Source organism: Equus asinus, chromosome 10, assembly GCF_041296235.1.
Source record: "Equus asinus isolate D_3611 breed Donkey chromosome 10, EquAss-T2T_v2, whole genome shotgun sequence".
Classification (NCBI taxonomy): domain Eukaryota; kingdom Metazoa; phylum Chordata; class Mammalia; order Perissodactyla; family Equidae; genus Equus; species Equus asinus.
The window spans coordinates 59,932,484-59,948,910 of NC_091799.1; the positions used below are offsets into that span (position 1 = coordinate 59,932,484).

The 16,427-nt window shown below is 33.7% G+C and overlaps 1 protein-coding gene across 4 annotated transcripts in view; it reads right to left on the minus strand.

Annotated features, from left to right (window-relative positions):
• CWC27 (CWC27 spliceosome associated cyclophilin) overlaps positions 1-16,427 on the minus strand; it is a 221,027-nt gene that overhangs the window by 196,947 nt on the left and 7,653 nt on the right. For all 4 annotated transcript variants that reach the window (XM_014848509.3, XM_044772370.2, XM_070519593.1 and 1 more), the window contains exons 3-7: positions 9,601-9,713; positions 8,172-8,315; positions 6,626-6,724; positions 5,887-5,990; positions 3,970-4,039 (exon numbers count right to left, since the gene is read on the minus strand). In XM_014848509.3, the coding sequence (XP_014703995.1) occupies positions 3,970-4,039; positions 5,887-5,990; positions 6,626-6,724; positions 8,172-8,315; positions 9,601-9,713 (530 nt within the window). The remainder of the gene's footprint in view (positions 1-3,969; positions 4,040-5,886; positions 5,991-6,625; positions 6,725-8,171; positions 8,316-9,600; positions 9,714-16,427) is intronic.

The following is a 16,427-nucleotide window of genomic DNA, read 5'->3' on the forward strand; positions in this document are numbered from 1 at the left end:
GGTTATCCATTTCCTTATTTCACAACTCCAAATGGTACATATTATTTCTATGTTACAAAGAGGAAAACTGAGGCTCAGAGAGACTAAGTTACCCAAGGTCACAGGGCATCAGTGGAAAGTGAAGTGTCAATATGAGTTTGTATGATCCCAAATCCATGCTATTTCTACTCCAACATACTGCCACTCAAAGATAACAAAAAGCTTACCGTCAAGCAGCTCACAGCCTAGGACTTTTATACAACTAATAAGGCAGAAAGGAAAAGGTATAATGTTCGAGTAGTATACAATAAGAACATAGTCATATGTTTCTTATGTAATAAGCAACAAGACTGTTTTTAAAAGGAAAATATAAGTATCACAAGAAAGGCAAAGGGCAGATCAGAAAAAAAAAAGATTACGAAAAACTAGAAAAGATGGTGTTTTAGGTGTTGAAAATAAATATAACTTTTACCTCCAGAAGTGGGATAGGATACTTTAGGCAGGGAAAAGAACATGAACAAAAACACAAAAAAAAGGAAAATACAAGGCACATATGTAGAACAGCAAATAGTTCAGATCTGCCAATCCAGCATTTCCTACATTTCCCTGATAAGAGTTCCAGGGAATTCGCTAAGAGCACAGCTTCCCAGGTCCCCCCCTTGGAGATTTTGATTCAGTAGGTCTGAGATGCTGCCTAGGAATTTAATTTTTAAAAAAGTACTACAAGTGATTTTTATCAGCAGGGAAGTTTAAGTATTAGGCTAAAAGACAAAGTTGGTGAAGGGGAGTCATGAAAGTAGAGGCTTGAAACAATAGGCCAAGGAATCTGGCCTTATTTCTATAGCCAACAGAGAGCAACTGTAACATCTTAACGAGGCTTCAGGAAGACTATTCTGATATAATGAGTGGAAGGGAAACAAGAGAAGGGAGATGGCAGACCAGTCTGTAGGCTATGGCAGCAGCCCAGGCTAAAGATAATAAAGGCCTGAACAAGGGTAGTAGCAAAATAAATTAAAAGGAAAAGAAAGATGTAAGATACCTCACTGATGAAAAATTAGTAGACAGTGCAACTAACTGGTTATGCAGAGAAGAAACAAGAAAAAAGTCAGAACTGAATCTAAAATTCTTCTTTAGAGGCTAGTGATTCCCAGGAATAGAAAGAGAAGTCACAGAACAGGGAGGCTTTTGGGAAGAAAAGATAATGAATTAAGCCTTGGCCAGGGCTGGGGTAACTAGTGAGATATTCAAATAGAGAGATGTCCAGTAGGCAGCTGGAGAAAAGAAGAGTAAGCCAGCCTAGAGATATAGATTTGAGAGTTGGAAACAAACATTTGATAATTTTATCACCCAGGACCCTCCCACTAAAGAGGCAGATTAGAGAAATATGATGACATAATACTAAGGTTATACTACTCATTTGATAATGGACTGTGGGTTGCAATCTTCTTGGCAAAGGAGAAAGAATTTACTTGGTCTTTCTACTGTTTAAAGTGTTTTTCAGACTTAAGGGCAAACATAAAGAGCAAGCCAGCACTATCTACGGTAATATCCTTTCACATTTCAACCTTGTAGCAGACAAAATTGCTTTTGGAGTATCAAGTTCACTGTATTCAGCATAAGTTAAACATATCATTTTTAAATTTTATTTTGTGCAACAGTAAGTAGCAGAAGGAAGATAGCTTTAAACATTTAACACATGCTGTTGTTACAAACAGAAAAAATTCAAACTAATTTCCTTGGAAAGTCAATCTCATAGTAATTGGGAGCAAAACTTACTTTAAACCAGAAATTTAATTCAACAAAAAGACTGACAGAAAAACTCTTTTCTTCTACCCTTGCTCTCCAAGGCTGCTCAACCTTGTATCCAGGACCCCATGAGTTAGGGAAGAGCAGTGGGCCAACTGTACTACACTGCCTCCTACCCCAGAATGCTATGCTAGCAGTGAAATCTCTTACCAGCCTTTTAGATGGCTGGGGCTTCAAGGGGGCAGCTTCTGCAGCATTCAAAATCATATTAGAGACTTAAATAGCTATAGACACCTAAGTTCAAAATTCTGATTCTACCACCTGCTATTACATGGTCTTGGACAAGTGATTTAACATCTGAGTATTGATTTCTTCATTTATAAAGTGGGAACAATAACATCTATACCACATGGTTGTTATAGAGATTACATAAAACAAATATGTAGCACAGGTAGCAGATAAGAAAATAAATAATTACAATGCAGTACAATAAACACTGCATTGATGGCCACAGACAGATTATCATGGAAAGAAGTTACGCTTAGTCTGGATGGGAGTTGTGTGAGGGAGGGATGTAGAGCTTGTCAGGAGTTGATATTGGAGCTAAATCTTAAAGGAAAAACAAAAATTGGCCAAATAAAGGAGGGAGCACACTCTAAGACAAATGAAAAATACGGGTGGGAGGACTACGGGGAAGGAGTGGGTATGTAAGGAGATTTGACATCTTTAGAAAACATCAGTAAAAGGGAATTCTGGCAATTCCCAGATCTACCATTTGTGGTTTTCTCCATTTACAAATATACCCACAAGATCATGACATATAGTAAATCTTTTACTTGGATGAGGCACAAATTTGAATCATGACTAGTACCAGGCTAGTGCACTGACATCTAAAGAAGAGGACTTCTGAGATATTGGGGTGACAGAGTGATTGGTGATGTTGATAAGGGATAGGGAAAGGCAGTTTCCATGTAAAGATTAATTCAATTTTGACATCAGAAGTAGAGATGTTTCCTAAAGGCAACTCAGAATGAGGAATAAGAACCCAGAGGAAATATTTGGCTTGTCTCCTAGAGTTCAGAATGTTATGAATAGAGGAGGTAAATGAATCCATGGTATCAAATAGATCACTCAAGGATACTAGACAGTGCAAAAAAAGTTATGACTAAAATATTTCTTATGCATGTCCATTTTATTCAGTTTAATGCAAGGGGTATAAGTAGAGTGCTTACTATATGCCCGACATTAGCCTATCAAAACCATGCTCAGGGATGAGGGAAGCACATTGATAGAGAAGTACAGATAAGGGTAATAATAGTGTGATTTTAAGTCAATGCTATTGTTAGTATCGGTAAGAAACAGGTGACTGTGGTAAGCAAGTAAGGCAGTGCTAGGTTACAGGGTTACAGAGTTTTAATTACTACAATAAAGACTTTGAACCTAATCCGTTAGGTCTCAGTGTTCACCAATTTTCAAGAAAGGAAGATACATCGATTCTTTGAGAGTAAAGACCTTTGAAGATGATTTTCTTGGAGTTTGCTTATCAGAATCACTACCCTAAACAAGGGCAGGGCACTGAGTATGAGTATTCACTTCAGCAATGGGTATTGTGACGAAGTGATATTGAGGAAAACCAGACTCCAAGGCCTATGGGAAGCACTGGAGGGGTAAAAGGCCAGGAAGCAATACACAATCCAAAGACATGGTACGGTGAGACACATGTAGGTTCAAATTCCAGCTCTAGCTACTTACTGGTTACGTGACTTTGAGAAAATTATAACCTATCTATACCTTATTTGTGGGTAAAATGGGGATAATGAAACCTATCTAAAAGGACTATGATGAGAATAAAATTAATAAATATACATAAATAATATTAAAATGAATATAAGAGCTTTGGTCTGTCATTGTTTTCTATAATAATCATTATCACCCAGCAAACCAATTAAACAAACAGCAATTAAAATCTGAATCATAAAGTTGAGTCATTCTTTAACTCTAGCTCCAGCTGATTAAAAAAAATGACAAGTTAAAAAAAAAACTACAATTTTAAGACAGCAAATCTCCCAGAAGTTGCAAATACTACTAACCACAAATCATTTTATGAATCAGCTCAATAAACACTGACTGAATGTGTACCATGTAAAACATGCTGTGCTATGTATAGCAAGAGATACAAAAATAAGCCAGATAGAGACCTACTCTCTTTTATAATTCAGAACAAAGGGCAAATTAGAGTTTTACCTGACTAACTCGATTTACTTCCTCCTCTTCTTCCTCAGCTTCCTCTCCAAATGAAAGTAAACTAAAATTTCTAATCACAAAAAAGGAAGGAAGAAAGAAAAAAAAGAATGAAGGAAAGAAAATTAGGGGAAAAAAGTTAAATAAAACTTAGAAATATCCTATTTTCAAAGCAATAGAATAGAATTTACAAGAAGGAACACATTCTGATTGTTTAACAATAGATAATATTAGTATTTAGCAGAAATATACTAAGGATCTACATTTTCAACAGAATGTTAAATCTTTGGCCTCAACCACAGATGTTTCATCTATTAGACTAAACTAATGACTAAAAATCCATCCTGAGCACTACCATTAAATATACTAAGTCAAGCAGACAGAAATAATTAAGCTTTTCATATTTACCAAAACTGGTGAGCAAAATGGAGATTTCTGAAAAACTAAATACATAGGCCCAAGAGCACTACAAATGGGAAGCAATTAACCTAGTGTCTGCCAAAATACATCTTAAGATTTTAAAATTAGTAAGTTACACAAAATTGTCAAAATAAAATAATATAAGCAATAAACTTAGCTTAAAAAATAGCCCATGGAGAGAAAAAACTAAACTTGTCTTCTTTGAGCCTTCAAAGAGACATCCCAAGAAAGATAAATAAGTTATTAAAACTCTCAAATATTGGAAAAATAAAAGATTTAGCAACAAAAGAGGAATTTTTATTTTGAAAGCTAGAGGCAATCAACGACTACCACATTATCCCTAACATACCTGCTATGAACTAAAAACAAAAACAGAAACATCCAACTTTTGGGCTCGTTGTCAAGATAAATCATAGTGATGAAATACCATGTCTGAATATAGTGACAGTGACATTTCACCCAGAGATAAATTAGTCAAAATAAATGAATCGAAAAATAAAAGGAAATCAAATATATAGCTATATAAGAAGTTATTTTGCCACAAGAAATCAACTGCTTATTAAAGTGTCTGGCTCATATGTGACAGTTTGTAAAAGCAACCTAACTTATGTATGTTGTAGGATATCAAGGAAAGAAACCAATATGCATTGAATACCTACACTATTGGGTGTTTTTAAATTCCCTTTCTCATTTAATCTTCATAACAACCAGGTGTTGTACCTATAATTTCCATTTTACAAGATGGGGAAACTGAAGCTGAGAAGGATTAATAAACTTTGCTTCTTATGAAATAGGTCAGGCAGGATTATGCTTACAACTGTCTGAATCTAACACCTATAAGTACAATAAAATCCTTAATAAAAATGCTACAATTCAGTAAAAGAGTAAATTGAAATCTAATTCTTTGATGTCTATTTTAATAAAACAGACAAAAGTAATAATGTAAAGAGTATTGTTCACAAAACATTGAAACTTATTAAAAAATTTCTGTTTTTTGGAAAACTATCCTTAGAAAATAATCCAGAATACAGAAACAGGTTTATGTTTAAAAATATTTATAATGAGATTACTTTTAATAGCACCAAAGAGTGAAAAGTTAAATAAATTATGTAATTGTGCAGTCATTATACCCTTCATATTTTTCTTTACTTTCCAAGTTCTTTACATTGAGCGTATATTAATCAAAAAAGTAAAAAACAAAAAAAATTCTCGACTTGTTTATATAAATAATTGCCATAGTGATCATAAATATTTATCTATTTATTAACACATTTCATATGGACACCTAAGACAACACTTGTTTAGTTTAAGTTAGATCCTGCATTTGAATACAAAAAAATGCACATTAAAAAAACCACACACACTCATAATTCAGATATCTCCCTGGTCCAAACAGGCTTCCTCCTCGCTAGTAAACAACTGTTACAAAAGGAAATAAAGTGAACTAAATGAATCAGCATTGCTTTTCAAACTGAAGAAAAATCTTTCTGTTATGATTACTTTGTGCCTTTGGGTTTCAATTTCTTTACTTCCTCCTCTGGTTTTTCTTTTTTTGGCTTTTTTATTTCTCTTGGAATGATGTCATCAAAAGGATTAAACAAAACCTATGAAAAGAAATATTTTGAAAACGTTATTCCACATTTTAAATTTCACAAAAAATTAAAACCAATATTTAATTACATTGACGTTGGTGTCTATATTTGGCCTCACATAACCATCATAAGTATAGTGATATATACCACACAAAGTGTTTTCACTTACATGGCCTCATTGGATTCTCCTAATAATCCTATGTGCTATTAAGTCACGGATATTTTATCCCTATTTTACAAAAGGGAAAAATATTCAAGAAAACTTAATACATAGTACGAGAGACAAAGTCAGGTGTTTTGACTCCAAATCAAATGTTCTTAAGGACCTTGCTTCCTCAATGAAGGATCATTCTTAAATTACCTAGGAAGTCACTTCATTGGGCCAAGTAAACCTAATTCCTCTAACTTTCCACTATGAGTCGAGCTTTCCATTCATTGGATTATCAGCTAAAGTTTCATCTTTGAATTCAAAACTGTCAATTAAAAAAAATTCTTAATTAGAAATTGTGCCTAAATTACGGAGATAAAATCTGAGTTGTGATGTTATTTTAGTATAAAGCCTGCATCTGATACTTTGAAAATACTAATAATCAATTTCTTTTAAATGACAATTTAAGTGCTGTATCTCATAAAAGTCATGCTCCTACCTCACAACTTTTTATTTTGTGTGGATTACGTGGTCTTTCTTCATCATCAATGTCTACTTCTGTTAGCCGCAGCATGTTATATACTGTATCACCTGTAACCTATCAAATAAAAAAGAAAATTTAAATGCAAATTATTACACTCATTCTTTGTAATACGGAGGACTTTTGAAAATATTTTTTGGATAATTAAAAGGGAATTTCATATTGTTACAGAAGAGCATATGCATTAAATAATGCAAATAAAGCAACTTCATCTTAAGGGGAAAAAGCACAGATGGAGTTGAATCCTTCAATAAGATTTTTGGGGAACTTCCAATGTATACTTAATATCAGTTTTTATTAAAAATAAAAATATAATGCCAAATAACCTCCTACTGATGATGACTTTTCATTCAAACATCATAAACAAATTTAGACTTTAGAGTAGAACTAGCAAATAACAATAAGAATGTGGTAAGTGCTTTGCAGACATTATCTCATTTAATTCTTACAAACATCCTAAAAGTAAGTACTATCACTATCTTCCTCTTCTACATAAGAAAATTGAGGTTCAAAGAAGTTACAGAGCCAACAGTGATGGCCTTTCTGACTTTCAGCCACCATGCTATTCTTTGTCTCGAACGTATAAGTTATAAAATATCAACTGTAAACAGTGGTGCAGAATGGCAACCTAAATCTAATTTTATTATATACTTACATTTTTTAAAAATAATAGGAAGGAAAATCTATGAACATCAGACAACCTGTGTCAGAGTGGCTCATGTGCCAATGCATATTTCTTAACCCGTGCTGTTAAACATTAAGCAACAATACTGTATTGCATATTTTTAGTGTGATTCCTTTCATTCAACATTTCTGAAGAATTTTAAAATAACACAAATTTTCCAGTTGTGCTAAGTTTTTTTCTGTTTCATCATCACAAAATCCAGGTTCGTCTTGGATGTGGGAAAACCATTCTTACTGAACCAGCAGAGGGAGCTGATACACTAGTGATGTCTACCATACCTAAGACTTAAACCATATGAATATATTTATGAGAAAGAAGAGTGAGAAAAGAAAACCTTCAGAATCCCTTTTTAAAGAAAACTCTTGAAAATTCTATAGAAATGACATTCCCTGATATGATGTTAAATGTGAGCAGGATAAAATGGTACTATTCAAAGCAATATTTCAGGTAAAAACTTTTCATGTTCACACAATTTCCACTTTAAACTTAAGGGAATTCATCATTAACAAAATAAACTTTAAAGCACTAAATGTCACTACCTAGGTGTCTTTCTAAAAACATGAAAACAAGATCAGCTGAGTGACATAGCAGTTAATATCATTAGTATGATTTTAGAAAAAAAACTTTAAAGTCATAACCAATGACTTACTTGAAACACACACAAAAATTCAAGTGGTCCCTCATAGTTTATATAAGAGGAATATACTCCAACATTTTTTAAAATAATAAATATATACCCTTGGGAATATTTTTGTGAAGGCAGCTCTTGGATAAGTTGATGCTATGTATCGTAGAAGTCTAAGATAACTGGACACAAACCTTTCCAAAGATGGTGTGCTTATTGTTAAGTTCATCTGCTCGACCCAGGGTAAAGAAAAACTGGCTGCCATTATCATGAGGACCAGCGTTTGCCATGGCAACCAGTCCTCTCCGATTAAAACGCAACCGTGAATGGAATTCATCCTGAAGCATAAAAAGAAAAGATGTGAGACTTTTTTTATAACCATTCTACATTTTCTAACACCATTACCATCTGGAAATTAAAGCAAACAGCTGAAGTACTTTTCTCAAGCATCATACAGTGACCCAGTAAAAAATTAAAGGAAACTCCAGACACTCTATTCCATTGGTATAAACATGAAGTCTTCAAAAACTTCTAAATCTCATATTTTAAAGAGCCACTGATATTTATTCATTCAAAGAACATGATATTGGTACTATCAGACTAATAAATAACCCAACTTTTAGCTTTTACTTAAACCCACTGTTATTCTTAATATCTTAACTATGACATTAACTCTTTTTTCTTTTTAGATCTTTTTTGTTAACATTGGCAGTTAACAAATTGCTGACCTATTCTTAATTAACACTCACACCTTTTCCCAATATTTTTTATGTTGCTTCTTTCTTCTGTTCTCCCTGTGATTTCCTGTTACGGCATGCATGTTGTGCTACAGAGGTCTGCTACGTACAATTTAGAATGAATTCTGCTATGGACTGAATTGTGTCCCCCCTAAAATTCATATGTTGAAGCTCTAACCCCCAATGTGATGGTATTAGTGGAGATAGGTCCTGTAAGGAGATGATAAGGGTTAAATGAGGCATAAGGGTGAAGCCCTAATCCAATTGGGCTGGTGCCCTTGTAAGAAGAGGAAGAGACACCAGAGCTCTCTCTCTCCACCACGTGAAGACACAGCAAGAAGGCAGCCGCCTGCAAGCCAGGAAGAGAAGCTTCACCAGGAACTGAATGTCAGCATCTTGATCTCGGATTTTCTAGCTTCCAAAACTGTGAGAAATAAATTCCTCTTTAATCCACCCAGTCAGTGGTATTTTGTTAAGTGGTCCAAGCAGATTAATACAAATTCCATACAGTGTTAAATAAAATGTTTTAAAATAGGATGGCATACACGATGTTCTAAAAATGTTTTACATTTACAGAGTTGCAGAGATCAGATACAGTCAAATATCAGGAAATATACAGTTCTTTTTTCTGACTCACATTTTCCTCACCACCATCTTCAGCTCCACCTGAATTCAATCTAGCATAAACAATTGCAATAAGACAATTTAGAAAGAATGCTTGATAGGGTAAGTGCTGCTCTGATACCTGAATAATCCTAAATATATGATAGATATTTGATTTTGTGCACTAATGTGAAATGCACTTTCTTCTTGTGGGGCACAACCATTTTCAATCAAGTAATCCAAGCTGACTTGCAAAAAAAAAATAATAATAATTCAGTCTCACCTTGAATGGGGCTCCATAGATAGACTCTCCACCAGTCCCTGTGCCAGTAGGATCTCCCCCTTGGACTATAAAACCGGGTACAACTCTATGAAAAATGGTGTTGTCATAATATGCTGAAAAAAAATTGAAAACAATTTATCACATTCTAAAATGGAGTGTATTTAGCTGTCAGAGTTAATAGAACTAGAGTCACAAATTTTTTTCGCCAGAATGTTAAATAGGCTCCTAAACCAAAACCTTTTCTTCCCTACTTCTTATAAAATATCTATGTACTTAAAACAGCACAATTTCTACAGGAACCATGGTGGTAGTTGTTTTGCATTTATTTCCAGGATTCTCTCAAACTCTGGATTATAGTTTACAAAATAAAAATTAAGAGAATTTTGGTATAGATCAGTAGTTCTCAGCTGGAGGAAGAGGAACAGCAATTTTGTTCCCTAGGGGACATTTGTCAATGTCTGGAAATACTTGGTTGTCACACATGGGAGATGCTATTGGCACCCAGTGGGTAGAGGCCAGGGATACTGGTAAACATCCTACAAAGCACAGGACAGCCCCACTACAAGGAATTACTGGCCCTAAATGTCAACAGTGCTGAGGTTCAGAAATTCTGGTAGAGATGAATACCTATTTCCTAATTCTTCCTCTTCTCCTCCCAAAAAATTAATTTACACGAAGAATATACAAAACCAAAATATATCAAAATTACTCACTGATTATAGTTCTAACACCACTCAATGCACCCTCTTCAAGAAACTTTCAATAAATAAAAAAAAAACACAATGTGTAACTGAGTCCAATTAGACTCTCAAGAAGTTTGCTAAATTATTAAGCAAAATTATTTATATTTACATTTAAATATATGATTCGGAAGCTATAAACATACAAGGGAGATCATATGTGATCTCCTAGTAGTACTTATTATCTGGAACCTAGAATCATTAGGGAGACTTCACAGAGCAGAAAGAAGTTGGATATGGCAGAAGCATGGCATCTCAGTAAGGTAAAGCATGAGCAAAGAATTTGGTGAGGGTGGAAGGGCAAGAATTAGAGTTTGACTGAATCAGGGAGTTTATATTAGGAAGTGGCAACAATGCCCAATATGCATAAGAAAAGATTCTCAACATCATTAGTCATCAGGGAAAGGAAAATCAAAACCACAATGAAATACCACTCACACCCACTAGGATGGCTATCATCAAAAAAGTGGAAAATAACAAGTGTTAGTGAAGAGGTGGAGAAAATGGAACCCTCGTACATTGCTAGTTGGATTGAAAAATGGTACAGTCACTGTGGAAAACAGCTTAGTGGTTCAGAAAAATTTAAACATAAAATTATCCATCAATTTCACTTCTATGTATATACCTAAAAAAAATTGAAAGTGGGTACTAAACAAATAATTGTACATAAATCTTCATAGCAGCACTATTCACAATAGGTAAAAGGTGAAAACAACTCAACTGTCCATCAATGAATAAAGAGATAAACAAAATGTGGTACATACACACAATGGAATATATATTACTCAGCCAAAAAAGGGAAAGAAGAAATACTGATACACACTACAACATAGACAAGCCTCAAAGACATGCCAGATACAAAAAGTCACATACTGCATGATTCCATCTCTATGAAATATCTAGAATAGGCGAATCCATAGAGATGGAAAATAGACTGAGGGTTGCCGGAGGCTGGGGGGACTGATTGTTTAGTGGGTAGTTTTCTTTTGGGGTGATAAAAATGTTTTGGAACTAGACAGAGGTGCTGGTTGCACAACTACAGCAAACATACTAAATACCACTGAATTACACACTTTAAAATAGTTTTATGTTACGTAAATTTCACCTCAGTTTTATTTTAAAAAATCCCGTGAGTGAAAGAAAAGTAATTATTTTATCTCACTGAAGCTAGTTTTGAACTTACGTTAACTAGTCAGCTAAGTATAAGAGGAAAACATATGTAGAATATATGTCTAGCCCTGAAGGAAGTGCTGAATAAACAAAAGCTATTATTACTGTTGTTGTGAAACCAAACAAAAAACAAGTAGCAAGAGAGTACGTTGAGGTGGGGTCAATTATTGAGTGGAGTCAAAATTCAATCACATGCTGAGGACTGCAGAGCGGAAAAATGGAAAGAGCACAGTTCCCTGAGCTCTGCACTGAGCTGCAGAACTGCCTGACACCAGATTTCTTGTCATACAGGATGATAAATGTCTTTATTATTTAAGTAATTTTGAGTTGAGTCTTCTATTACTTGCAACTGGAAACTTATCAAGTGCCTACTGTGGGCAGCACCGTACATATACAATTACTGCCATAATTCATAAAGTACCTATTACATAGGTACTTCGTGACACTTTATGAGTCAAAACATGACTATGATTTACCATAATTCATAAAGTACTATATATAGTGGCTCGCAGGCACCCTCATAATTATTTACAGTTGCAAGACATAACTGGATATAAAATCCATATTTTAAAAAATGTAATCTATAATCTAACAACTTTATCCAGTACATAGGATAGATTGGAAGAAGTAGAAAAGGAAGTCCAACTGATTTTTTTCAATCTCTTCTCCCAGTGAAGAGCTGTTGGGCTATATTCACAAGAGCTCCCCAGCGCAGACAAGTTCTCCTTGGTTACAAACAGAAACTATAAAAACCAAGAGGTCTAAAAGTATCTCTCCTGTATCCGTAAGTAATCATTTACTCAGATTAACCATTATTGAGTAATCACTACTCAGACTGTATGTAGCCATCAGGAGTTCTGAGTCTTGCCTCTTGTTAGCTGTGTAACCTTAAACTCAATTTTCCTCTTTTTTTTAAATTGAGATATAACTGACATTTAACATTATATTAGTTTCAGGTATAGAACATAATGATTTGATATTTGTATATGATATTTGTATATAGTGAGAAATGCTCACAAGTCTAGTTAACATCTGTCATCATACATAGTTAGAAAATTTTTTTTCTTGTGATGAGAACTTTTAAGATCTACTCTCTTAGCAACTTCCAAATATGCAATATAGTGTTATAGTCACCATCCTGTACATGTAATTTTCTCATTATAAAACTAACAATATAAATTAATTCAGTGTTCTGAAGATTAAAGAAGATAATGTGGGGGGAACCTATAAATTTTCAAATTCAACACAAATGTGAGGTCAAGCTTGCATATTTTCACTTAAATCCTACAAATTCATATTCAAATTTAAATATAAAACATGTGCCTGTCTAGATCAGAAAATGAAAATAATCCTTTAGGCCCATAATATGCAGTCAATCAACATTTTTTGAGCAAAAGATCAGATTTGCTTTTTCAAAAGATCACTTAAACTCTCAGTATGGAGAATGGATTGGAAGCCACAAGACTGGAGAGAAAGAAAGGCAGAGAGGGAGAGAGAGAGAAACTTTTGTCCAAGTCCAAATATGACTGTGGCTTATCTTGAGACGCACAGATCCAAGGATTCTCTAGGAAGCAAGATCTTTAAGACCCAGAGATCTATTAGATGTGAGGAAAGGGGGACATGAAAGAAGTCTTTATTACTTGTGCTTTCAGATTTTAAAATTGCCCATCTTATGCCTTATTTCTATTTCCTACTAAGTCTTTCAGTGACAGTGACTTTTTACTTTAAGCTTTTCTTTTTTATTTTCCTAATTATATTCTTGTTGGATGAATGAAATTATTATAATACTATACAGAGAGTATGAATTTTCTATAATTTCTCTACACTATAATTTTATATTCTATCATAGCTAGAATTTAAAATTTCTGCAAAATTTCCACACCCACCACTTTTACTTCCCTGCAATTTATTAATAATTACTGTTGAACTATGCATTTATAGTTGTCCTTAGAGCTTACAATTTGCTATAATAGACTTGCAAAATAACTGACTGCAATAATGTTTGACTTTCTTCTTATATTTTTATGTATCGTTCCCATAAATATTTTGAAGAGGTTTCATTATTTCAATGTGTGTGTTCACAATATCCTCCTGAATTTCCTCCGATATTGAAAAAAGAAATCTACATATTCCTCAAATATGAAATGAAGTTTCTATCTGGCTGCTGTGGTTCTGGTATTTGTCACTACAGTTTTTATTTTTGGCTGTACAATGTAAGGGTATCATGATATATTTTTGACTAATTATATTTCTGCCCAAGTATATATAGGAATTTATGTTTGCATTTTTAAATCATTTATATGTTTCTTCTTCTAGAATATTGTGATTTTGTGTTTAATTTTGTAAATATTATCAATAACTTTTTATCTAAAACTCCTTTTGTAATCTGTTCCATTTATTTTAGCCTACTTTCTTTTAAGCAAATATTTTAGTTTTGTAAAGATATTTCTTTTAACTTATCACCTTATAAGTTTGTCTCTTCTAAAGACATTATATTGTTAAAGGAAGTAGGGGATAAAAGATAACTGTTGAAGCATGGACCCTGAAGAGATGAAGCTGAGGTAAAATAGAAATAAAGACATTAGTAGTCACAGAAAATATAAAAAAATCTAATTTTCTTATTTACTTCTCTTTCTGTTCTCCACTTAGTTTTGCAGACCTACAATTTTACCCCTTCCTCATACTTCAGAGGAACTGATAAAATTATCAAAGCTAACAAGCTTCCCTTTCCTTCTTTATATCTTTTTGAACTTACAATCTTAAACTTTTCAGTTATTTTTAAATGTTCACCTAACTATCCTGCAAAGACTTGAAATCCAAGACTAAGTCTGTGTAACTGTAGATCTTTTCAGAAAAACTAAAAACCTGCCCCCGACACAGAGAGACAAATACTGTATGATCTCACTTACATGTGGAATGTAAAAAAGTTGAACTCATAGAACCAGAGAGTGGAATGGTGGTTCCCAGGGAGTAGGGGGGTATGGGAGATCTTGATTAAAAGGTATAGCTTTCAATTATAAGAAGAATAAGTTCTGGGAATTCAACACACAGCATGGTGATTATTACTGATAATACTCTATTGTATACTTGAAATTTGCTCAGAGTAGATCTCAAATCTTCTCAACACACACACACACACACACACACAAAAGGTAACTAACTACGTGAAGTGACAGATAAGTTCCTTAACTTGATTGTGGTAATCATTTCACAATGTATACGTATATTAAACTACTTTGTACACCTTTAAAAAAATCATGTTGTACAACTTAAATATATACAATTTTTATTTGTCAATCATATCTCCACAAAGCTGAAAAAAAAAAGACAAAGAACTTCTCTTCAACTGTGAACATCACTTTAGTTGAGAGCCATATCCGAGGCTGTGCTCCCATTTCCTTATTTTTATTCATCTGCTTTTTAATTCTGGAAACCATGAATTAAAAAAAATAAATAATTGGTATGAATGTTACAAAATCTAGAAATATTATGACACTTACATCATAGAATTAGAGATAAAATGGACTTCTCTGAATTATATTTTTAAAACCTTGAATTTATTTATTTAGAAGTATCTTTATTTAAATTAGTCTTCTCAGGATTCTTGTTAGCCTTTGCAATAACAATTCTCTCTCACCTGTTCAGTTAAGAGAATTGCTCTAGATTTTTTTCTTATTTTCCTATTTTCTTTCTTTCTCCTTGTGTTCTTATAAATAGGGGAATAGTTTTTTGTTGTTGTCATTAAGTTTTCATCATCATCTAACTTAAGAACCTTATTTCTTCTGCATCATCATATTATATCCAGATGTTTTCTGTTTCTTCCATTCACCTGGTCATGGATTGTAATTTACCATTCATTCTTTCTAATGTTTTTGTACTTTTACCTTCTCCTGTAAAATTTGAGCTTTTGATTCCCCAAAACTTCTTTCCAGAAACAAGTCCAACTTTTCCATGTCTACTTTCTTTGTTTCTCGGCTCTGTTGACAGTTAATTGAGGCTTCTCTGACTGAACTACCTGTCTGACTCAATTTCCTTCCTGCCTGTCATAGCAATTATTAATAATGGTCTTTGCAGATGTCTCTTCTCTTTTTCCTTTTTGGCAATTTTTTTTTCGGTCTGGGTATTTTTATTCTTTAAATTGTCCCCTGGTAATTATCTATTTGTCTAATTATCTACTTGGAGAGCTCTCATTGTACCCTACTACTGGTTATTTTGGGTTCTCTTTCACACCCTGCTTTTGACTCAAACACTGTTTTCTGACACCTTGATTAACCTTGTCTGTCTCTAAATATCAGATAGAATTTAGAGAGACAATGATTTGCCACCACTGGAGATATTCAAAACCACATGCAATGTATTCTAAAAGTCAACAAGTTACAAAAATGTTTGGAATGTTTAGTTCTATAAAGGAATATTCTGAAGAGGGAAATGCTCCAGTGGATGTATAATTTTGTAAAGTTTGTTAAAAAGAAGAATAGTCACTTTACGATGCAAATGTAAAAAAATACTAGAGACATCGACAATAACATCACTAAATGCTGGATGCAAGGCTTCCTGGAGAAAGTGGAATTTTGAATAGACATTAAAAAGTGGGTAGACTTGAACAGTACAAAGGGAAGAAAATGTATTCCAAAAAGAGCCTGAGAATATGAGGAGATTGCAGATAAGAAGATGGTATGAGGATATGTGTTAAAGTGGAAATGGGAAGGAACTGCTCAGGAGAAAAAGATAACAGTCAACTGAAACCATGTGGTTATTTAGTTCCAGGAAACGTAAGTCAGAAAGCTAGGAAGTCAAGCTGCCTGAGGATTCAACTACCAGATGAATAAAGAAGAGGATAAAGCGATTAAAGATCAGAGAGGAAGACTAGGTAAAAGGCAATTACAATCATGTAGGTAAAAGTCAAGGCAGTCTGGG